Source organism: Oncorhynchus mykiss, chromosome 15, assembly GCF_013265735.2.
Source record: "Oncorhynchus mykiss isolate Arlee chromosome 15, USDA_OmykA_1.1, whole genome shotgun sequence".
Classification (NCBI taxonomy): domain Eukaryota; kingdom Metazoa; phylum Chordata; class Actinopteri; order Salmoniformes; family Salmonidae; genus Oncorhynchus; species Oncorhynchus mykiss.
Window position 1 is genome coordinate 74843517 of NC_048579.1, and position 24509 is coordinate 74868025.

Sequence of the window (24509 nt, forward strand, 5' to 3'; positions counted from 1 at the left end):
TTGATGTGTTAGTAGTATGAGGAGAACAATAGATCAACAACATGGTTGATGTGAGGATGTGTTAGTAGTATGAGAGAACAATAGATCAACAACATGGTTGATGTGAGGATGTGTTAGTAGTATGAGAGAACAATAGATCAACAACATGGTTGATGTGTTAGTAGTATGAGAGAACAGTAGATCAACAACATGGTTGATGTGTTAGTAGTATGAGAGAACAATAGATCAACAACATGGTTGATGTGAGGATGTGTTAGTAGTATGAGAGAACAATAGATCAACAACATGGTTGATGTGTTAGTAGTATGAGAGAACAATAGATCAACAACATGGTTGATGTGTTAGTAGTATGAGAGAACAATAGATCAACAACATGGTTGATGTGTTAGTAGTATGAGAGAACAGTAGATCAACAACATGGTTGATGTGTTAGTAGTATGAGAGAACAATAGATCAACAACATGGTTGATGTGTTAGTAGTATGAGAGAACAATAGATCAACAACATGGTTGATGTGTTAGTAGTATGAGAGAACAATAGATCAACAACATGGTTGATGTGTTAGTAGTATGAGAGAACAGTAGATCAACAACATGGTTGATGTGTTAGTAGTGGAGGAGAACAGTAGATCAACAACATGGTTGATGTGTTAGTAGTATGAGAGAACAATAGATCAACAACATGGTTGATGTGTTAGTAGTATGAGAGAACAATAGATCAACAACATGGTTGATGTGTTAGTAGTATGAGAGAACAGTAGATCAACAACATGGTTGATGTGTTAGTAGTATGAGGAGAACAATAGATCAACAACATGGAGGATGTGTTAGTAGTATGAGAGAACAATAGATCAACAACATGGTTGATGTGTTAGTAGTATGAGAGAACAATAGATCAACAACATGGTTGATGTGTTAGTAGTATGAGAGAACAATAGATCAACAACATGGTTGATGTGAGGATGTGTTAGTAGTATGAGGAGAACAATGGATCAACAACATGGTTGATGTGTTAGTAGTATGAGAGAACAGTAGATCAACAACATGGTTGATGTGTTAGTAGTGGAGGAGAACAATAGATCAACAACATGGTTGATGTGTTAGTAGTATGAGAGAACAGTAGATCAACAACATGGTTGATGTGTTAGTAGTATGAGAGAACAGTAGATCAACAACATGGTTGATGTGTTAGTAGTATGAGAGAACAGTAGATCAACAACATGGTTGATGTGTTAGTAGTATGAGAGAACAATAGATCAACAACATGGTTGATGTGTTAGTAGTATGAGAGAACAATAGATCAACAACATGGTTGATGTGTTAGTAGTATGAGGAGAACAATAGATCAACAACATGGTTGATGTGTTAGTAGTATGAGAGAACAGTAGATCAACAACATGGTTGATGTGTTAGTAGTGGAGGAGAACAGTAGATCAACAACATGGTTGATGTGAGGATGTGTTAGTAGTATGAGAGAACAGTAGATCAACAACATGGTTGATGTGTTAGTAGTATGAGAGAACAATAGATCAACAACATGGTTGATGTGTTAGTAGTGGAGGAGAACAATAGATCAACAACATGGTTGATGTGGGGATGTGTTAGTAGTATGAGAGAACAATAGATCAACAACATGGTTGATGTGTTAGTAGTATGAGAGAACAATAGATCAACAACATGGTTGATGTGTTAGTAGTATGAGAGAACAATAGATCAACAACATGGTTGATGTGTTAGTAGTATGAGGAGAACAGTAGATCAACAACATGGTTGATGTGAGGATGTGTTAGTAGTATGAGAGAACAGTAGATCAACAACATGGTTGATGTGTTAGTAGTATGAGAGAACAATAGATCAACAACATGGTTGATGTGAGGATGTGTTAGTAGTATGAGAGAACAGTAGATCAACAACATGGTTGATGTGTTAGTAGTATGAGAGAACAATAGATCAACAACATGGTTGATGTGTTAGTAGTATGAGAGAACAATAGATCAACAACATGGTTGATGTGTTAGTAGTATGAGAGAACAATGGATCAACAACATGGTTGATGTGTTAGTAGTATGAGAGAACAATAGATCAACAACATGGTTGATGTGAGGATGTGTTAGTAGTATGAGAGAACAATAGATCAACAACATGGTTGATGTGTTAGTAGTATGAGAGAACAATAGATCAACAACATGGTTGATGTGAGGATGTGTTAGTAGTATGAGAGAACAGTAGATCAACAACATGGTTGATGTGTTAGTAGTATGAGAGAACAGTAGATCAACAACATGGTTGATGTGTTAGTAGTATGAGAGAACAGTAGATCAACAACATGGTTGATGTGTTAGTAGTATGAGAGAACAGTAGATCAACAACATGGTTGATGTGTTAGTAGTATGAGGAGAACAGTAGATCAACAACATGGTTGATGTGTTAGTAGTATGAGAGAACAGTAGATCAACAACATGGTTGATGTGTTAGTAGTATGAGAGAACAATAGATCAACAACATGGTTGATGTGTTAGTAGTATGAGAGAACAATAGATCAACAACATGGTTGATGTGTTAGTAGTATGGGAGAACAGTAGATCAACAACATGGTTGATGTGTTAGTAGTATGAGAGAACAATAGATCAACAACATGGTTGATGTGTTAGTAGTATGAGAGAACAATAGATCAACAACATGGTTGATGTGTTAGTAGTATGAGGAGAACAGTAGATCAACAACATGGTTGATGTGAGGATGTGTTAGTAGTATGAGAGAACAGTAGATCAACAACATGGTTGATGTGTTAGTAGTATGAGAGAACAATAGATCAACAACATGGTTGATGTGAGGATGTGTTAGTAGTATGAGAGAACAGTAGATCAACAACATGGTTGATGTGTTAGTAGTATGAGAGAACAATAGATCAACAACATGGTTGATGTGTTAGTAGTATGAGAGAACAATAGATCAACAACATGGTTGATGTGTTAGTAGTATGAGAGAACAATGGATCAACAACATGGTTGATGTGTTAGTAGTATGAGAGAACAATAGATCAACAACATGGTTGATGTGAGGATGTGTTAGTAGTATGAGAGAACAATAGATCAACAACATGGTTGATGTGTTAGTAGTATGAGGAGAACAGTAGATCAACAACATGGTTGATGTGAGGATGTGTTAGTAGTATGAGAGAACAGTAGATCAACAACATGGTTGATGTGTTAGTAGTATGAGAGAACAATAGATCAACAACATGGTTGATGTGAGGATGTGTTAGTAGTATGAGAGAACAGTAGATCAACAACATGGTTGATGTGTTAGTAGTATGAGAGAACAATAGATCAACAACATGGTTGATGTGTTAGTAGTATGAGAGAACAATAGATCAACAACATGGTTGATGTGTTAGTAGTATGAGAGAACAATGGATCAACAACATGGTTGATGTGTTAGTAGTATGAGAGAACAATAGATCAACAACATGGTTGATGTGAGGATGTGTTAGTAGTATGAGAGAACAATAGATCAACAACATGGTTGATGTGTTAGTAGTATGAGAGAACAATAGATCAACAACATGGTTGATGTGAGGATGTGTTAGTAGTATGAGAGAACAGTAGATCAACAACATGGTTGATGTGTTAGTAGTATGAGAGAACAGTAGATCAACAACATGGTTGATGTGTTAGTAGTATGAGAGAACAGTAGATCAACAACATGGTTGATGTGTTAGTAGTATGAGAGAACAGTAGATCAACAACATGGTTGATGTGTTAGTAGTATGAGGAGAACAGTAGATCAACAACATGGTTGATGTGTTAGTAGTATGAGAGAACAGTAGATCAACAACATGGTTGATGTGTTAGTAGTATGAGAGAACAATAGATCAACAACATGGTTGATGTGTTAGTAGTATGAGAGAACAATAGATCAACAACATGGTTGATGTGTTAGTAGTATGAGAGAACAATAGATCAACAACATGGTTGATGTGTTAGTAGTATGGGAGAACAGTAGATCAACAACATGGTTGATGTGTTAGTAGTATGAGAGAACAATAGATCAACAACATGGTTGATGTGTTAGTAGTATGAGAGAACAATAGATCAACAACATGGTTGATGTGTTAGTAGTATGAGAGAACAATAGATCAACAACATGGTTGATGTGTTAGTAGTATGAGAGAACAATAGATCAACAACATGGTTGATGTGTTAGTAGTATGAGAGAACAATAGATCAACAACATGGTTGATGTGTTAGTAGTATGAGAGAACAATAGATCAACAACATGGTTGATGTGTTAGTAGTATGAGAGAACAATAGATCAACAACATGGTTGATGTGTTAGTAGTATGAGAGAACAATAGATCAACAACATGGTTGATGTGTTAGTAGTATGAGGAGAACAGTAGATCAACAACATGGTTGATGTGAGGATGTGTTAGTAGTATGAGAGAACAGTAGATCAACAACATGGTTGATGTGTTAGTAGTATGAGAGAACAATAGATCAACAACATGGTTGATGTGAGGATGTGTTAGTAGTATGAGAGAACAGTAGATCAACAACATGGTTGATGTGTTAGTAGTATGAGAGAACAATAGATCAACAACATGGTTGATGTGTTAGTAGTATGAGAGAACAATAGATCAACAACATGGTTGATGTGTTAGTAGTATGAGAGAACAATGGATCAACAACATGGTTGATGTGTTAGTAGTATGAGAGAACAATAGATCAACAACATGGTTGATGTGAGGATGTGTTAGTAGTATGAGAGAACAATAGATCAACAACATGGTTGATGTGAGGATGTGTTAGTAGTATGAGAGAACAGTAGATCAACAACATGGTTGATGTGTTAGTAGTATGAGGAGAACAGTAGATCAACAACATGGTTGATGTGTTAGTAGTATGAGAGAACAGTAGATCAACAACATGGTTGATGTGTTAGTAGTATGAGAGAACAATAGATCAACAACATGGTTGATGTGTTAGTAGTATGAGGAGAACAATGGATCAACAACATGGTTGATGTGAGGATGTGTTAGTAGTATGAGAGAACAGTAGATCAACAACATGGAGGATGTGTTAGTAGTATGAGAGAACAATAGATCAACAACATGGTTGATGTGAGGATGTGTTAGTAGTATGAGGAGAACAGTAGATCAACAACATGGTTGATGTGTTAGTAGTATGAGAGAACAGTAGATCAACAACATGGTTGATGTGTTAGTAGTATGAGAGAACAATAGATCAACAACATGGTTGATGTGTTAGTAGTATGAGGAGAACAATGGATCAACAACATGGTTGATGTGAGGATGTGTTAGTAGTATGAGAGAACAGTAGATCAACAACATGGAGGATGTGTTAGTAGTATGAGAGAACAATAGATCAACAACATGGTTGATGTGAGGATGTGTTAGTAGTATGAGGAGAACAATAGATCAACAACATGGTTGATGTGTTAGTAGTATGAGGAGAACAGTAGATCAACAACATGGTTGATGTGTTAGTAGTATGAGAGAACAATAGATCAACAACATGGTTGATGTGAGGATGTGTTAGTAGTATGAGAGAACAGTAGATCAACAACATGGTTGATGTGTTAGTAGTATGAGAGAACAATAGATCAACAACATGGTTGATGTGTTAGTAGTATGAGAGAACAATAGATCAACAACATGGTTGATGTGTTAGTAGTATGAGAGAACAGTAGATCAACAACATGGTTGATGTGTTAGTAGTACGAGAGAACAATGGATCAACAACATGGTTGATGTGAGGATGTGTTAGTAGTATGAGAGAACAGTAGATCAACAACATGGTTGATGTGTTAGTAGTATGAGAGAACAGTAGATCAACAACATGGTTGATGTGTTAGTAGTATGAGGAGAACAATAGATCAACAACATGGTTGATGTGTTAGTAGTATGAGAGAACAATAGATCAACAACATGGTTGATGTGTTAGTAGTATGAGAGAACAATAGATCAACAACATGGTTGATGTGTTAGTAGTATGAGAGAACAATAGATCAACAACATGGTTGATGTGTTAGTAGTATGAGGAGAACAATAGATCAACAACATGGTTGATGTGTTAGTAGTATGAGAGAACAATAGATCAACAACATGGTTGATGTGTTAGTAGTATGAGAGAACAATAGATCAACAACATGGTTGATGTGTTAGTAGTATGAGAGAACAATAGATCAACAACATGGTTGATGTGTTAGTAGTATGAGGAGAACAATGGATCAACAACATGGTTGATGTGTTAGTAGTATGAGGAGAACAGTAGATCAACAACATGGTTGATGTGTTAGTAGTATGAGAGAACAATGGATCAACAACATGGTTGATGTGTTAGTAGTATGAGAGAACAATGGATCAACAACATGGTTGATGTGTTAGTAGTATGAGAGAACAATAGATCAACAACATGGTTGATGTGTTAGTAGTATGAGAGAACAATAGATCAACAACATGGTTGATGTGTTAGTAGTATGAGGAGAACAGTAGATCAACAACATGGTTGATGTGTTAGTAGTATGAGAGAACAATGGATCAACAACATGGTTGATGTGTTAGTAGTATGAGAGAACAATGGATCAACAACATGGTTGATGTGTTAGTAGTATGAGGAGAACAGTAGATCAACAACATGGTTGATGTGTTAGTAGTATGAGAGAACAATGGATCAACAACATGGTTGATGTGTTAGTAGTATGAGAGAACAATGGATCAACAACATGGTTGATGTGTTAGTAGTATGAGGAGAACAATAGATCAACAACATGGTTGATGTGTTAGTAGTATGAGAGAACAATGGATCAACAACATGGTTGATGTGTTAGTAGTATGAGAGAACAATAGATCAACAACATGGTTGATGTGTTAGTAGTATGAGGAGAACAGTAGATCAACAACATGGTTGATGTGTTAGTAGTATGAGGAGAACAGTAGATCAACAACATGGTTGATGTGTTAGTAGTATGAGGAGAACAATAGATCAACAACATGGTTGATGTGAGGATGTGTTAGTAGTATGAGAGAACAGTAGATCAACAACATGGTTGATGTGTTAGTAGTATGAGAGAACAATAGATCAACAACATGGTTGATGTGAGGATGTGTTAGTAGTATGAGAGAACAATGGATCAACAACATGGAGGATGTGTTAGTAGTATGAGGAGAACAGTAGATCAACAACATGGTTGATGTGTTAGTAGTATGAGGAGAACAATAGATCAACAACATGGTTGATGTGAGGATGTGTTAGTAGTATGAGAGAACAATAGATCAACAACATGGTTGATGTGAGGATGTGTTAGTAGTATGAGAGAACAATAGATCAACAACATGGTTGATGTGTTAGTAGTATGAGAGAACAGTAGATCAACAACATGGTTGATGTGTTAGTAGTATGAGAGAACAATAGATCAACAACATGGTTGATGTGAGGATGTGTTAGTAGTATGAGAGAACAATAGATCAACAACATGGTTGATGTGTTAGTAGTATGAGAGAACAATAGATCAACAACATGGTTGATGTGTTAGTAGTATGAGAGAACAATAGATCAACAACATGGTTGATGTGTTAGTAGTATGAGAGAACAGTAGATCAACAACATGGTTGATGTGTTAGTAGTATGAGAGAACAATAGATCAACAACATGGTTGATGTGTTAGTAGTATGAGAGAACAATAGATCAACAACATGGTTGATGTGTTAGTAGTATGAGAGAACAATAGATCAACAACATGGTTGATGTGTTAGTAGTATGAGAGAACAGTAGATCAACAACATGGTTGATGTGTTAGTAGTGGAGGAGAACAGTAGATCAACAACATGGTTGATGTGTTAGTAGTATGAGAGAACAATAGATCAACAACATGGTTGATGTGTTAGTAGTATGAGAGAACAATAGATCAACAACATGGTTGATGTGTTAGTAGTATGAGAGAACAGTAGATCAACAACATGGTTGATGTGTTAGTAGTATGAGGAGAACAATAGATCAACAACATGGAGGATGTGTTAGTAGTATGAGAGAACAATAGATCAACAACATGGTTGATGTGTTAGTAGTATGAGAGAACAATAGATCAACAACATGGTTGATGTGTTAGTAGTATGAGAGAACAATAGATCAACAACATGGTTGATGTGAGGATGTGTTAGTAGTATGAGGAGAACAATGGATCAACAACATGGTTGATGTGTTAGTAGTATGAGAGAACAATAGATCAACAACATGGTTGATGTGTTAGTAGTATGAGAGAACAATAGATCAACAACATGGTTGATGTGTTAGTAGTATGAGAGAACAATAGATCAACAACATGGTTGATGTGTTAGTAGTATGAGGAGAACAATAGATCAACAACATGGTTGATGTGTTAGTAGTATGAGAGAACAATAGATCAACAACATGGTTGATGTGTTAGTAGTATGAGGAGAACAATAGATCAACAACATGGTTGATGTGTTAGTAGTATGAGAGAACAATAGATCAACAACATGGTTGATGTGTTAGTAGTATGAGGAGAACAATAGATCAACAACATGGTTGATGTGTTAGTAGTATGAGAGAACAATAGATCAACAACATGGTTGATGTGTTAGTAGTATGAGAGAACAGTAGATCAACAACATGGTTGATGTGTTAGTAGTATGAGAGAACAATGGATCAACAACATGGTTGATGTGTTAGTAGTATGAGAGAACAGTAGATCAACAACATGGTTGATGTGTTAGTAGTATGAGAGAACAGTAGATCAACAACATGGTTGATGTGTTAGTAGTATGAGAGAACAATAGATCAACAACATGGTTGATGTGTTAGTAGTATGAGAGAACAGTAGATCAACAACATGGTTGATGTGTTAGTAGTGGAGGAGAACAATAGATCAACAACATGGTTGATGTGTTAGTAGTATGAGAGAACAATAGATCAACAACATGGTTGATGTGTTAGTAGTATGAGGAGAACAATAGATCAACAACATGGTTGATGTGTTAGTAGTATGAGAGAACAATAGATCAACAACATGGTTGATGTGTTAGTAGTATGAGAGAACAATAGATCAACAACATGGTTGATGTGTTAGTAGTATGAGGAGAACAATAGATCAACAACATGGTTGATGTGTTAGTAGTATGAGAGAACAATAGATCAACAACATGGTTGATGTGTTAGTAGTATGAGAGAACAGTAGATCAACAACATGGTTGATGTGTTAGTAGTATGAGAGAACAATAGATCAACAACATGGTTGATGTGTTAGTAGTATGAGAGAACAATAGATCAACAACATGGTTGATGTGTTAGTAGTATGAGAGAACAATAGATCAACAACATGGTTGATGTGAGGATGTGTTAGTAGTATGAGAGAACAATAGATCAACAACATGGTTGATGTGTTAGTAGTATGAGAGAACAATAGATCAACAACATGGTTGATGTGTTAGTAGTATGAGAGAACAATAGATCAACAACATGGTTGATGTGTTAGTAGTATGAGAGAACAATAGATCAACAACATGGTTGATGTGTTAGTAGTGGAGGAGAACAATAGATCAACAACATGGTTGATGTGTTAGTAGTATGAGGAGAACAATAGATCAACAACATGGTTGATGTGTTAGTAGTATGAGAGAACAGTAGATCAACAACATGGTTGATGTGTTAGTAGTATGAGAGAACAATGGATCAACAACATGGTTGATGTGTTAGTAGTATGAGAGAACAATAGATCAACAACATGGTTGATGTGTTAGTAGTATGAGAGAACAATAGATCAACAACATGGTTGATGTGAGGATGTGTTAGTAGTATGAGAGAACAATGGATCAACAACATGGTTGATGTGTTAGTAGTATGAGAGAACAATAGATCAACAACATGGTTGATGTGTTAGTAGTATGAGAGAACAATAGATCAACAACATGGTTGATGTGTTAGTAGTATGAGAGAACAGTAGATCAACAACATGGTTGATGTGTTAGTAGTATGAGAGAACAGTAGATCAACAACATGGTTGATGTGTTAGTAGTATGAGAGAACAATAGATCAACAACATGGTTGATGTGTTAGTAGTATGAGAGAACAATGGATCAACAACATGGTTGATGTGTTAGTAGTATGAGAGAACAATAGATCAACAACATGGTTGATGTGTTAGTAGTATGAGAGAACAATAGATCAACAACATGGTTGATGTGTTAGTAGTATGAGGAGAACAGTAGATCAACAACATGGTTGATGTGTTAGTAGTATGAGGAGAACAATAGATCAACAACATGGTTGATGTGTTAGTAGTATGAGGAGAACAGTAGATCAACAACATGGTTGATGTGAGGATGTGTTAGTAGTATGAGAGAACAACTATCTCACACAGGAAGCATTGATCTGTTTCACAGCCTTGTGTGTAACGTACCCAGGAACTTCCTCATGATGGCGTTGCTCTGTTTGAGGGCCTCAGCTCTCTGGGCGGGGTCAAACACCAGCCAATCAATCACATCGATCTTCCTCTGGTCCTCCTGGGGGGGTACAGGGTTAACATGACCACATGGTGTATTTGTTTCTCCTTCGTGCCGCTGAGGTGACGGTGTCCAGTGTGTGTGTTTCATACCGCTGAGGTGCCAGTGTCCAGTGTGTGTGTGTGTGTTTCATACCGCTGAGGTGCCAGTGTCCAGTGTGTGTGTTTCATACCGCTGAGGTGACGGTGTCCAGTGTGTGTGTGTTTTATACCGCTGAGGTGACGGTGGCCAGTGTGTGTGTTTCATACCGCTGAGGTGACGGTGTCCAGCGTGTGTGTTTCATACCGCTGAGGTGACGGTGTCCAGCGTGTGTGTTTCATACCGCTGAGGTGCCAGTGTCCAGTGTGTGTGTTTCATACCGCTGAGGTGACGGTGTCCAGCGTGTGTGTTTCATACCGCTGAGGTGACGGTGTCCAGTGTGTGTGTTTCATACCGCTGAGGTGACGGTGTCCAGCGTGTGTGTTTCATACCACTGAGGTGCCAGTGTCCAGTGTGTGTGTTTTATACCGCTGAGGTGACGGTGGCCAGTGTGTGTGTTTTATACCGCTGAGGTGACGGTGTCCAGTGTGTGTGTTTCATACCACTGAGGTGCCAGTGTCCAGTGTGTGTGTTTCATACCGCTGAGGTGACGGTGTCCAGCGTGTGTGTTTCATACCGCTGAGGTGACGGTGTCCAGCGTGTGTGTTTCATACCGCTGAGGTGACGGTGTCCAGTGCAGGGGTGAGGTCATGATGAGCGAACTCCTCAGTGTCTCTCTCTCTGATGTTCTCCACCACCATCTTAGTGACCGCTGCCACGTCCAGACCTGGAAAGGACAGGACAGTTAGACACCTGTACCTGTAATAGACTGCTGTCACATCCTGACCACAACAGGACAGTTAGACACCTGTAACAGACTACTGTCACATCCTGACCACAACAGGACAGTTAGACACCTTTAACAGACTACTGTCACATCCTGACCACAACAGGACAGTTAGACACCTGTACCTGTAATAGACTGCTGTCACATCCTGACCACAACAGGACAGTTAGACACCTTTAACAGACTGCTGTCACATCCTGACCACAACAGGACAGTTAGACACCTTTAACAGACTGCTGTCACATCCTGACCACAACAGGACAGTTAGACACCTTTAACAGACTGCTGTCACATCCTGACCACAACAGGACAGTTAGATACCTGTACCTGTAATAGACTGCTGTCACATCCTGACCACGACAGGACAGTTAGACACCTGTAACAGACTACTGTCACATCCTGACCACAACAGGACAGTTAGACACCTGTACCTGTAATAGACTGCTGTCACATCCTGACCACAACAGGACAGTTAGACACCTGTACCTGTAATAGACTGCTGTCACATCCTGACCACAACAGGACAGTTAGACACCTGTAACAGACTACTGTCACATCCTGACCACAACAGGACAGTTAGACACCTGTAACAGACTACTGTCACATCCTGACCACAACAGGACAGTTAGACACCTGTACCTGTAATAGACTGCTGTCACATCCTGACCACAACAGGACAGTTAGACACCTTTAACAGACTGCTGTCACATCCTGACCACAACAGGACAGTTAGACACCTTTAACAGACTGCTGTCACATCCTGACCACAACAGGACAGTTAGACACCTGTAACAGACTACTGTCACATCCTGACCACAACAGGACAGTTAGACACCTGTACCTGTAATAGACTGCTGTCACATCCTGACCACAACAGGACAGTTAGACACCTGTACCTTTAACAGACTGCTGTCACATCCTGACCACAACAGGACAGTTAGACACCTTTAACAGACTGCTGTCACATCCTGACCACAACAGGACAGTTAGATACCTGTACCTGTAATAGACTGCTGTCACATCCTGACCACGACAGGACAGTTAGACACCTGTAACAGACTACTGTCACATCCTGACCACAACAGGACAGTTAGACACCTGTACCTGTAATAGACTGCTGTCACATCCTGACCACAACAGGACAGTTAGACACCTGTACCTGTAATAGACTGCTGTCACATCCTGACCACAACAGGACAGTTAGACACCTGTAACAGACTACTGTCACATCCTGACCACAACAGGACAGTTAGATACCTGTACCTGTAACAGACTGCTGTCACATCCTGACCACAACAGGACAGTTAGACACCTGTAACAGACTACTGTCACATCCTGACCACAACAGGACAGTTAGACACCTGTACCTGTAATAGACTGCTGTCACATCCTGACCACAACAGGACAGTTAGATACCTGTACCTGTAATAGACTGCTGTCACATCCTGACCACAACAGGACAGTTAGACACCTGTACCTGTAACAGACTGCTGTCACATCCTGACCACAACAGGACAGTTAGACACCTGTAACAGACTACTGTCACATCCTGACCACAACAGGACAGTTAGACACCTGTACCTGTAACAGACTACTGTCACATCCTGACCACAACAGGACAGTTGGACACCTGTACCTTTAAAATGTGCAATATGCTCCACCATTTCCTGGTTGCTAAAATTCAAATATTTCGCCTAATTTCAGTTTATATGACAAAATAAGCAAGTATAATGTAGAGAATCATTGTACCGTCTAAACCACTGAAATATATGATCAATAACCAACAAATAATGTATTTTCAGCTGTTTGAAACTGGTGTACAAGTCTTCGAATCATAAGTTAGCCCAACAGGGAGAATAGTCCTCCATCCATCACTTCTGGAATTATTTTTTTAGAAAATGTCGAGGAAATCTAACACATTGTAAGTGCGGTCCTCTGGACCTCAGTGAAGACCAAAATGTGGCCCGGCGGGGAAAATGAGTTTGACCCCCCTCCCCCCCCAATCCCAGCAGCCTCGGTGTGAGACACTGACCTGCCTCCCTGGCCAGCTCCAGACAGCGTTGTCTCTGCTCAGCCTCGGTGACCTCCTCCAGGAAGAGAGCGTACTGGGCGGTGGCCAGGTCTGGCGGCAGGTGACTGACATAGAAGGCTATCAGATCAACGTGCTTCTCCCTCATCAACAGAGAGATGTAGGCCTTCAGGACATCCACTGATACCTCCTCCTGATTGGGTGGGTGGGGGGTGGGGGGGGGGGACACATGAGTGGCCGGATTAGAGGGGGGGGGGCATGAGTGGAGGGATATGTGGATTGTGTGAGGAATGGTTGATGTTTATATAGGTGTATGACAACAGAAGTGTGTTTCTCTCGCTCTGTGTGTTTACTACTGTACCTACATGCCCAGGCTGAGGTAGAACAACACCAGGTGTGTGTGTGTGTGTACTACTGTACCTTGAGCTGCATGTCCAGACTGAGGTAGAACAACACCAGGTGTGTGTGTGTGTGTGTGTGTACTACTGTACCTTGAGCTGCATGCCCAGACTGCGGTAGAACAACACCAGGTGTGTGTGTGTGTGTGTACTACTGTACCTTGAGCTGCATGTCCAGACTGAGGTAGAACAACACCAGGTGTGTGTGTGTGTGTGTGTGTGTGTGTGTGTGTGTGTGTGTGTGTACTACTGTACCTTGAGCTGCATGTCCAGACTGAGGTAGAACAACACCAGGTGTGTGTGTGTGTGTGTGTGTGTGTGTGTGTGTGTGTGTGTGTGTACTACTGTACCTTGAGCTGCATGCCCAGACTGAGGTAGAACAACACCAGGTGTGTGTGTGTGTGTGTGTGTGTACTGTACCTTGAGCTGCATGCCCAGACTGCGGTAGAACAACACCAGGTGTGTGTGTGTGTGTGTGTGTGTGTGTGTGTGTGTGTGTACTACTGTACCTTGAGCTGCATGCCCAGGCTGCGGTAGAACAACACCAGGTGTGTCATGAAGCGCAGCAGGTGAGAGGGCAGAGCAGGACTCCTGGTCAACCAGTTACTGAACTCCTCCAACAGACCTGAACACACAAAACACTGTTTTATACTCTTTCACACAGCCGTAACATACCCGGTGACCAGAACCACAAAGTCACACTGGAGAGGGACTGACTAGTGACCAGAACCACAAATTCACTCTGGAGAGTGACTGACTAGTGACCAGAACCACAAAGTCACTCTGGATAGTGACTGACTACCTCATGTACCTGGTGACCAGAACCACAAAGTCACTCTGGAGAGTGACTGACTCCATCGTGACGTTTGTCTGACTGTACGGTCATTCCATAGGCTGACACCGACATGGCCATGGACTTAAAGTCACAGTCCAGTGAAAATCTCACTTTTAAAAGTTATATTCTGTTAACTCATAATAAATAATGTTGTTGACTCATCCGATACTTATTTGTAGCCAAAACATGAATAAATAAAAAAAAGTCAAATTTGTATCTCAAACAGACCGTTTAAAAAAGCTTGGCATTTGCTCATAGAACCCGATGTCACGACAGAACCCGATGTCACGACAGAACCCGATGTCACGACAGAACCCGATGTCACGACAGAACCCGATGTCACGACAGAACCCGATGTCACGACAGAACCCGATGTCACGACAGAACACAATGTCACGGTAGAACACAATGTCACGGTAGAACACAATGTCACGGTAGAACACAATGTCACGGTAGAACACGATGTCACGGTAGAACACGATGTCACGGTAGAACACGATGTCACGGTAGAACACGATGTCACGGTAGAACACGATGTCACGATAGAACACGATGTCACGATAGAACACGATGTCACGATAGAACACGATGTCACGATAGAACACGATGTCACGATAGAACACGATGTCATGATAGAACATGAGATCACGGTGGCTAATTGGCTGCTCTTTAACATCATTAAAACAATAGTAAGGAAAAACTATTTAACTCACATTGTAATGAATTCTGGGTCCTATTTCATTAGAGACGTAGAAACACTAGACAGCTAGTTAAAGATTAATAACAGACTCACCGTCTCCCAGGAAACACTAGACAGCTAGTTAAAGATTAATAACAGACTCACCGTCCAGGTCACCCAGGAAACACTAGACAGCTAGTTAAAGATTAATAACAGACTCACCGTCCAGGTCACCAAGGACACACTAAACAGCTAGTTAAAGATTCATAACAGACTCACCGTCACCCAGGAAACACTAGACAGCTAGTTAAAGATTAATAACAGACTAGCCGTCCAGGTCACCAAGGAAACACTAGACAGCAAGTTAAAGGTTAATAACAGACTCACCGTCCAGGTCACCCAGGATAACTAACTTCTGGATAATGTGGTAGTGTTCTTTCGTCTCTTCCAGGACTTTCTGTGAAGAAGAGGGAAGGAGACATTCAGCATCTTTCACAGGACTATGGGAATCCCTAAAACCGGTACGATGTAGATAGCTAGTAGACTGGTACGATGTAGATAGCTAGTAGACTGGTACGATGTAGATAGCTAGTAGACTGCTACGATGTAGATAGCTAGTAGACTGGTACGATGTAGATAGCTAGTAGACTGGTACGATGTAGATAGCTAGTAGACTGCTACGATGTAGATAGCTAGTAGACTGGTGTGATGTAGATAGCTAGTAGACTGGTGTGATGTAGATAGCTAGTAGACTGGTGTGATGTAGATAGCTAGTAGACTGGTGTGATGTAGACTGGTACGATGTAGATAGCTAGTAGACTGGTATGATGTAGATCGCTAGTAGACTGGTGTGATGTAGATAGCTAGTAGACTGGTGTGATGTAGACTGGTACGATGTAGATAGCTAGTAGACTGGTGTGATGTAGATAGCTAGTAGACTGGTGTGATGTAGATAGCTAGTAGACTGGTGTGATGTAGATAGCTAGTAGACTGGTGTGATGTAGACTGGTACGATGTAGATAGCTAGTAGACTGGTGTGATGTAGATAGCTAGTAGACTGGTGTGATGTCAATAGCTAGTAGACTGGTGTGATGTAGACTGGTACAATGTAGATAGCTAGTAGACTGGTGTGATGTAGATAGCTAGTAGACTGGTGTGATGTAGACTGGTACGATGTAGATAGCTAGTAGACTGGTGCGATGTAGATAGCTAGTAGACTGGTATGATGTAGATAGCTAGTAGACTGGTGTGATGTAGATAGCTAGTAGACTGGTGTGATGTAGACTGGTACGATGTAGATAGCTAGTAGACTGGTATGATGTAGATAGCTAGTAGACTGGTGTGATGTAGATAGCTAGTAGACTGGTGTGATGTAGATAGCTAGTAGACTGGTGTGATGTAGACTGGTACGATGTAGATAGCTAGTAGACTGGTACAATGTAGATAGCTAGTAGACTGGTGTGATGTAGATAGCTAGTAGACTGGTGTGATGTAGATAGCTAGTAGACTGGTGTGATGTAGATAGCTAGTAGACTGGTGTGATGTAGACTGGTACGATGTAGATAGCTAGTAGACTGGTGTGATGTAGATAGCTAGTAGACTGGTGTGATGTAGATAGCTAGTAGACTAGTGTGATGTCGATAGCTAGTAGACTGGTGTGATGTAGACTGGTACGATGTAGATAGCTAGTAGACTGGTGTGATGTAGACTGGTACGATGTAGATAGCTAGTAGACTGGTGCGATGTAGATAGCTAGTAGACTGGTATGATGTAGATAGCTAGTAGACTGGTGTGATGTAGATAGCTAGTAGACTGGTGTGATGTAGACTGGTACGATGTAGATAGCTAGTAGACTGGTATGATGTAGATAGCTAGTAGACTGGTATGATGTAGATAGCTAGTAGACTGGTATGATGTAGATAGCTAGTAGACTGGTACGATGTAGATAGCTAGTAGACTGGTGTGATGTAGATAGCTAGTAGACTGGTGTGATGTAGACTGGTACGATGTAGATAGCTAGTAGACTGGTGTGATGTAGACTGGTACGATGTAGATAGCTAGTAGACTGGTGTGATGTAGATAGCTAGTAGACTGGTGTGATGTAGACTGGTACGATGTAGATAGCTAGTAGACTGGTGTGATGTAGATAGCTAGTAGACTGGTGTGATGTAGATAGCTAGTAGACTGGTGTGATGTAGATAGCTAGTAGACTGGTGTGATGTAGACTGGTACGATGTAGATAGCTAGTAGACTGGTGTGATGTAGATAGCTAGTAGACTGGTGTGATGTAGACTGGTACGATGTAGATAGCTAGTAGACTGGTATGATGTAGATAGCTAGTAGACTGGTGTGATGTAGATAGCTAGTAGACTGGTGTGATGTAGATAGCTAGTAGACTGGTGTGATGTAGACTGGTATGATGTAGATAGCTAGTAGACTGGTACGATGTAGATAGCTAGTAGACTGGTGTGATGTAGATAGCTAGTAGACTGGTGTGATGTAGATAGCTAGTAGACTGGTGTGATGTAGACTGGTACGATGTAGATAGCTAGTAGACTGGTATGATGTAGATAGCTAGTAGACTGGTGTGATGTAGATAGCTAGTAGACTGGTGTGATGTAGACTGGTACGATGTAGATAGCTAGTAGACTGGTGTGATGTAGATAGCTAGTAGACTGGTGTGATGTAGACTGGTACGATGTAGATAGCTAGTAGACTGGTGTGATGTAGATAGCTAGTAGACTGGTGTGATGTAGATAGCTAGTAGACTGGTGTGATGTAGACTGGTACGATGTAGATAGCTAGTAGACTGGTGTGATGTAGATAGCTAGTAGACTGGTGTGATGTAGACTGGTACGATGTAGATAGCTAGTAGACTGGTGCGATGTAGATAGCTAGTAGACTGGTATGATGTAGATAGCTAGTAGACTGGTGTGATGTAGATAGCTAGTAGACTGGTGTGATGTAGATAGCTAGTAGACTGGTGTGATGTAGACTGGTACGATGTAGATAGCTAGTAGACTGGTATGATGTAGATAGCTAGTAGACTGGTGTTATGTAGATAGCTAGTAGACTGGTGTGATGTAGACTGGTACGATGTAGATAGCTAGTAGACTGGTGTGATGTAGATAGCTAGTAGACTGGTGTGATGTAGATAGCTAGTAGACTGGTGTGATGTAGACTGGTACGATGTAGATAGCTAGTAGACTGGTGTGATGTAGATAGCTAGTAGACTGGTGTGATGTAGATAGCTAGTAGACTGGTGTGATGTAGATAGCTAGTAGACTGGTGTGATGTAGATAGTTAGTAGACTGGTGCGATGTAGATAGCTAGTAGACTGGTGTGATGTAGACAGCTAGTAGACTGGTGTGATGTAGACAGCTAGTAGACTGGTGTGATGCAGACACACAGCTAGTTTGACAGAGCAGAAAAACAGATGCTTGACCTTTGACTCTGTTGCCAGCAGCTCCTCAAACACCTTCTCTAGTGTCCAGCTGGAGAGAAAAGGGAGACAGTACAATTTACATTTAGAAATAGAAAGGTTAGGAAGGTTAGATTCCTGATCCTCAGCCCTCCACTAGAGGCTGGGGATTTTACTTGGCCTCCAGGTATTCTCTACTAGAGGCTGTATTCTCTAGGCAGGGCTACCCACTAAAGGGTATGGTCCCTGGGTAAGGCTGCCTACTACAGGCTGGGGATCTTACTTGGCTTCCAGGTATTCTCTACTACAGGCTGGGGATCTTACTTGGCCTCCAGGTATTCTCTACTACAGGCTGGGGATCTTACTTGGCCTCCAGGTATTCTCTACTAGAGGCTGTATTCTCTAGGCAGGGCTACCCACTAAAGGGTATGGTCCCTGGGTAAGGCTGCCTACTACAGGCTGGGGATCTTACTTGGCCTCCAGGTATTCTCTACTACAGGCTGGGGATCTTACTTGGCCTCCAGGTATTCTCTACTAGAGGCTGGGGATCTTACTTGGCCTCCAGGTATTCTCTACTAGAGGCTGGGGATCTTACTTGGCCTCCAGGTATTCTCTACCAGAGGGGATCTTACTTGGCCTCCAGGTATTCTCTACTAGAGGGGATCTTACTTGGCCTCCAGGTATTCTCTACTAGAGGCTGAGGATCTTACTTGGCCTCCAGGTATTCTCTACTAGAGGCTGAGGATCTTACTTGGCCTCCAGGTATTCTCTACTAGAGGCTGGGGATCTTACTTGGTCTCCAGGTATTCTCTACCAGAGGGGATCTTACTTGGCCTCCAGGTATTCTCTACTAGAGGGGATCTTACTTGGCCTCCAGGTATTCTCTACTAGAGGCTGAGGATCTTACTTGGCCTCCAGGTATTCTCTACTAGAGGCTGAGGATCTTACTTGGCCTCCAGGTATTCTCTACTAGAGGGGATCTTACTTGGCCTCCAGGTATTCTCTACTAGAGGCTGAGGATCTTACTTGGTCTCCAGGTATTCTCTACCAGAGGGGATCTTACTTGGCCTCCAGGTATTCTCGTGGCAGCTCCTCCAGCTCCTCGCTGCCCATCCCTGAGGACCGGACCTCCTGTTCCACAAGAGAGTCTACCAGGACCCTGAAGTAGGCCCACACACTGTCCTCCCACGACTCACACACTGGGAGCAGCTAGAGGGAGACAGAGAGGCAAATCACTACAACCACTCTACTGTAGTCCAGCTAGAGGGGAGAGACAGAGTCTACCAGAACCCTGACCCCCCCAATCCTCTTCCTCCCCCTGACCCCCCCCAATCCTCTTCCTCCCCCTGACCCCCCCCAATCCTCTTCCTCCCCCTGACCCCCCCCAATCCTCTTCCTCCCCCTGACCCCCCCCAATCCTCTTCCTCCCCCTGACCCCCCCCAATCCTCTTCCTCCCCCTGACCCCCTCAATCCTCTTCCTCCCCCTGACCCCCCCAATCCTCTTCCTCCCCCTGACCCCCCCAATCCTCTTCCTCCACCTGACCCCCCAATCCTCTTCCTCCACCTGACCCCCCACATCCTCCTCCACCTAACACATACAAGTGCTACAGAGAGAAGAGGAGAGGAGAGGAGAGAGTGTCTTAGGGAGATAACACCCAACATACCCGTTTGAGGTTCCCACTCAGAACAGCGTAGATGGCTCTCTCATATCTGCTGAAGTGTTCATTATCAGCCATCCTCCAGCAGCAGACCTTCCACACACAGCGCTGAGGGTTCCCCTCCACCGGTAGCAGCTCTGCCCCGCCTGGACACAGCTCAGTTCCATTACAGACTTTTCATAGGGATGTGTGTTTAGGGTTGTTATGGTGACCCAATTACCGCCACACCGGCGATCACGAGTCATGACCGCAGTCAAATTCTAACGTGACCGTTTGGTCACGGTGACTAAACTTCTCTAAGCTCTGATGATGCTGATGGTCACGAGTAGCCTACCAAACCTGCCGGTCACGAGTAGCCTCCCAAACCTGCCGGTCGTGAGTAGCCTACCAAACCTGCCGGTCGTGAGTAGCCTACCAAACCTGCCGGTCGTGAGTAGCCTCCCAAACCTGCCGGTCGTGAGTAGCCTCCCAAACCTGCCGGTCGTGAGTAGCCTCCCAAACCTGCCGGTCGTGAGTAGCCTCCCAAACCTGCCGGTCGTGAGTAGCCTCCCAAACCTGCCGGTCGTGAGTAGCCTCCCAAACCTGCCGGTCGTGAGTAGCCTCCCAAACCTGCCGGTCGTGAGTAGCCTCCCAAACCTGCCGGTCGTGAGTAGCCTCCCAAACCTGCCGGTCGTGAGTAGCCTCCCAAACCTGCCGGTCGTTAGTAGCCTCCCAAACATGCCGGTCACGAGTAGCCTCCCAAACCTGCCGGTCACGAGTAGCCTCCCAAACCTGCCGGCCACGAGTAGCCTACCAAACCTGCCGGTCACGAGTAGCCTACCAAACCTGCCGGTCACGAGTAGCCTACCAAACCTGCCGGTCACGAGTAGCCTACCAAACCTGCCGGTCATTAGTAGCCTACCAAACCTGCCGGTCACGAGTAGCCTACCAAACCTGCCGGTCACGAGTAGCCTACCAAACCTGCCGGTCACGAGTAGCCTACCAAACCTGCTGGTCATTAGTAGCCTACCAAACCTGCTAACTGCTAAGCCAGGAGATGCTAAACGTGTTTATGTCCATTAAAAAGGTCAATTACCGCGAGACAGACAGTTATTTACATGACAATCACCGGCTGACAAAAAGGTCACGACCTCCACTTGGTGTTATACATCTGTTGGTGAGAGTGTACGACGGAGAACTGACCTCCGTTGATGTTGGGGTCGTGGTACAGCTTCCATCCCTCCAGAGTAGCAGCTCTCCATGCCTGGCCACAGCGCTTACACAGCCTCTGGGCCTACACACAACCACACGTCACTGTGACTAGAAACCAGTTCAATGTAACCCTCCCATCCACCAGGTGGCGCTGTACTGAGACCGGTCTCAAAACGCCACCCTATTACCTATACACGGCACTACTTTTGTGACCAGAGAACTATGAGCCCTGGTCAATAACAGTGAACAGGGAACAAATGGTGCCATTTGAGAGTGTCTCCCGTTTCTCACCTCGTCTGTCATGCCCGCTCTGAGGAGGGTGAAGAGGTACTTCAGCAGTCTGGCATCATCCTCTCTGTCCAGGTCTGCCAGGGGACGTCTCTGTCTGATGGGGGCGTCAGGGTCCTACAGACACACAGAGTTACTTTCTGTTCTAAGTAAAACAACGTATTCCCTATCATGGCATCAGAGCATGTGTATGTAGGAGAGAGTGTGAGTGTGAGATTGTAAAGAGCAGGCCTAAAAGCTCCTCTTACCAGCTCAGTAACCAGGGGAACAGTAACCAGGGGAACATTGAAGCCTGTGAAGATTAGGCCTAAAAGCTCCTCTTACCAGCTCAGTAACCAGGGGAACAGTAACCAGGGGAACATTGAAGCCTGTGAAGATTAGGCCTAAAAGCTCCTCTTACCAGCTCAGTAACCAGGGCAACATTGAAGCCTGTGAAGATTAGGCCTAAAAGCTCCTCTTACCAGCTCAGTAATCAGGGGAACATTGAAGCCTGTGAAGATTAGGCCTAAAAGCCCCTCTTACCAGCTCAGTAACCAGGGGAACAGTAACCAGGGGAACATTGAAGCCTGTGAAGAGCAGGCCTAAAAGTCCCTCTTACCAGCTCAGTAACCAGGGGAACAGTAACCAGGGGAACATTGAAGCCTGTGAAGAGCAGGCCTAAAAAGTCCCTCTTACCAGCTCAGTAACCAGGGGAACAGTAACCAGGGGAACATTGAAGCCTGTGAAGAGCAGGCCTAAAAGTCCCTCTTACCAGCTCAGTAACCAGGGGAACATTGAAGCCTGTGAAGAGCTGGCCTAAAAGTCCCTCTTACCAGCTCAGTAACCAGGGGAACATTGAAGCCTGTGAAGAGCAGGCCTAAAAGTCCCTCTTACCAGCTCAGTAACCAGGGGAACAGTAACCAGGGGAACATTGAAGCCTGTGAAGAGCAGGCCTAAAAGTCCCTCTTACCAGCTCAGTAACCAGGGGAACATTGAAGCCTGTGAAGAGCAGGCCTAAAAGCCCCTCTTACCAGCTCAGTAACCAGGGGAACATTGAAGCCTGTGCTGGATGTGTTTCTCCTCAGTTTCAGAGCATGAAGGGTATTCTCCCTGAAAGTCAAACAGAATATTAGCCAAGGCACATGGTCTTCCTAACGACACGCAAGCGCTCGTCTCTCTCAAATGACTCCAGCGACTTACCAGTAGACAGACTTGGCGTAGTATTCAATGTTGTCGGAGAAGTCCCCGATTTCATCTTTGGCGATACTCTCTAACCAATCCACAACCAACTAAGAGAGAGGAGGTGAAACGATGATTTAAAACTTTACAAAATGGTCTCTATTACAACCATCCATCAGACCAAACAGGACTGTACCACTAGAGACAGATAATAGGGGAGGAGGAGTGTAGGGGAGGAGGAGTGTGTTTTTGTGTGTGTGTGTGTGTGTGTGTGTGTGTGTGTGTGTGTGTGTGTGTGTGTGTGTGTGTGTGTGTGTGTATACACTACCAGTCAAAAGTTTTAGAACACCTAATCATTCAAGGGTTCTAGAACACCTACTCATTCAAGGGTTCTAGAACACCTACTCATTCAAGGGTTCTAGAACACCTACTCATTCAAGGGTTCTAGAACACCTACTCATTCCAGGCCTTTTCTTTATTTTTTACTATTTTCTACATTGTAGAATAATAGTGAAGACGTCAAAACTATGAAATAACACACATGGAATCATGTCGTAACCAAAAAAAAAAGTTTTTAAACAAAACAGATTCTTCAAAGTAGCCACCCTTTGCCTTGATTGACTGCTTTGCACACTCTTGGCATTCTCTCAACCAGCTTCATGAGGTAGTTACCCGGAAAGCATTTCAATTAACAGGTGTGCCTTCTTAAAAGTTGATTTGTGGAATTTCTTTCCTTCTTAATGCGTTTGAGCCAATCAGTTGTGTTGTGACAAGGTAGGGGTGGAATACAGAAGATAGCCCTATTTGGTAAAAGACCAAGTCCATATTATGGCAAGAACAGCTCAAATAAGCAAAGAGAAACGACAGTCCATCATTACTTTAAGACATGAAGGTCAGTCAATGCGGAACATTTCAAGAACTTGGAACGTTTCTTCAAGTGCAGTCACAAAAACCATCAAACGGTATGATGAAACTGTCTCTCATGAGGACCACCACAGGAAAGGAATACCCAGAGTTACCTCTGCTGGAGAGGATAAGTTCATTAGAGTTAACTGGCTCTCATGAGGACCGCCACAGGAAAGGAAGTCCCAGAGTTACCTCTGCTGCAGAGGATAAGTTCATTAGAGTTAACTGGCTCTCATGAGGACCGCCACAGGAAAGGAAGTCCCAGAGTTACCTCTGCTGCAGAGGATACGTTCATTAGAGTTAACTGACTCTCATGAGGAAGGAAAGGAAGACCCAGAGTTACCTCTGCTGCAGAGGATAAGTTAGAGTTACCAGCCTCAGAAATTGCAGCCCAAATAAATGCTTCACAGTGTTCAAGTAACAGACACATCTCAACATCAACTGTTCAGAGGAGTCTGTGTGAATCAGGCCTTTGTGGTTTAATTGCTGCAAAGAAACCACTTCTAAAGGACAGCAGTAAGAAGAAGAGACTTGTTTG

The 24509-nt window shown here is 42.8% G+C and overlaps 1 protein-coding gene across 2 annotated transcripts in view; it reads right to left on the reverse strand.

Annotated features, from left to right (window-relative positions):
* The window catches only part of LOC110514333 (nuclear pore complex protein Nup107), a 70311-nt gene that overhangs the window by 37508 nt on the left and 8294 nt on the right, over window positions 1-24509 (reverse strand). For both annotated transcript variants that reach the window (XM_036945387.1, XM_036945386.1), the window contains exons 10-21: window positions 23087-23175; window positions 22918-22996; window positions 21911-22024; window positions 21611-21701; window positions 20435-20574; window positions 19833-19978; window positions 18794-18842; window positions 15736-15805; window positions 14344-14459; window positions 13440-13629; window positions 11235-11347; window positions 10440-10542 (exon numbers count right to left, since the gene is read on the reverse strand). In XM_036945387.1, coding sequence (XP_036801282.1) covers window positions 10440-10542; window positions 11235-11347; window positions 13440-13629; window positions 14344-14459; window positions 15736-15805; window positions 18794-18842; window positions 19833-19978; window positions 20435-20574; window positions 21611-21701; window positions 21911-22024; window positions 22918-22996; window positions 23087-23175 — 1300 coding nt within the window. The remainder of the gene's footprint in view (window positions 1-10439; window positions 10543-11234; window positions 11348-13439; window positions 13630-14343; window positions 14460-15735; window positions 15806-18793; window positions 18843-19832; window positions 19979-20434; window positions 20575-21610; window positions 21702-21910; window positions 22025-22917; window positions 22997-23086; window positions 23176-24509) is intronic.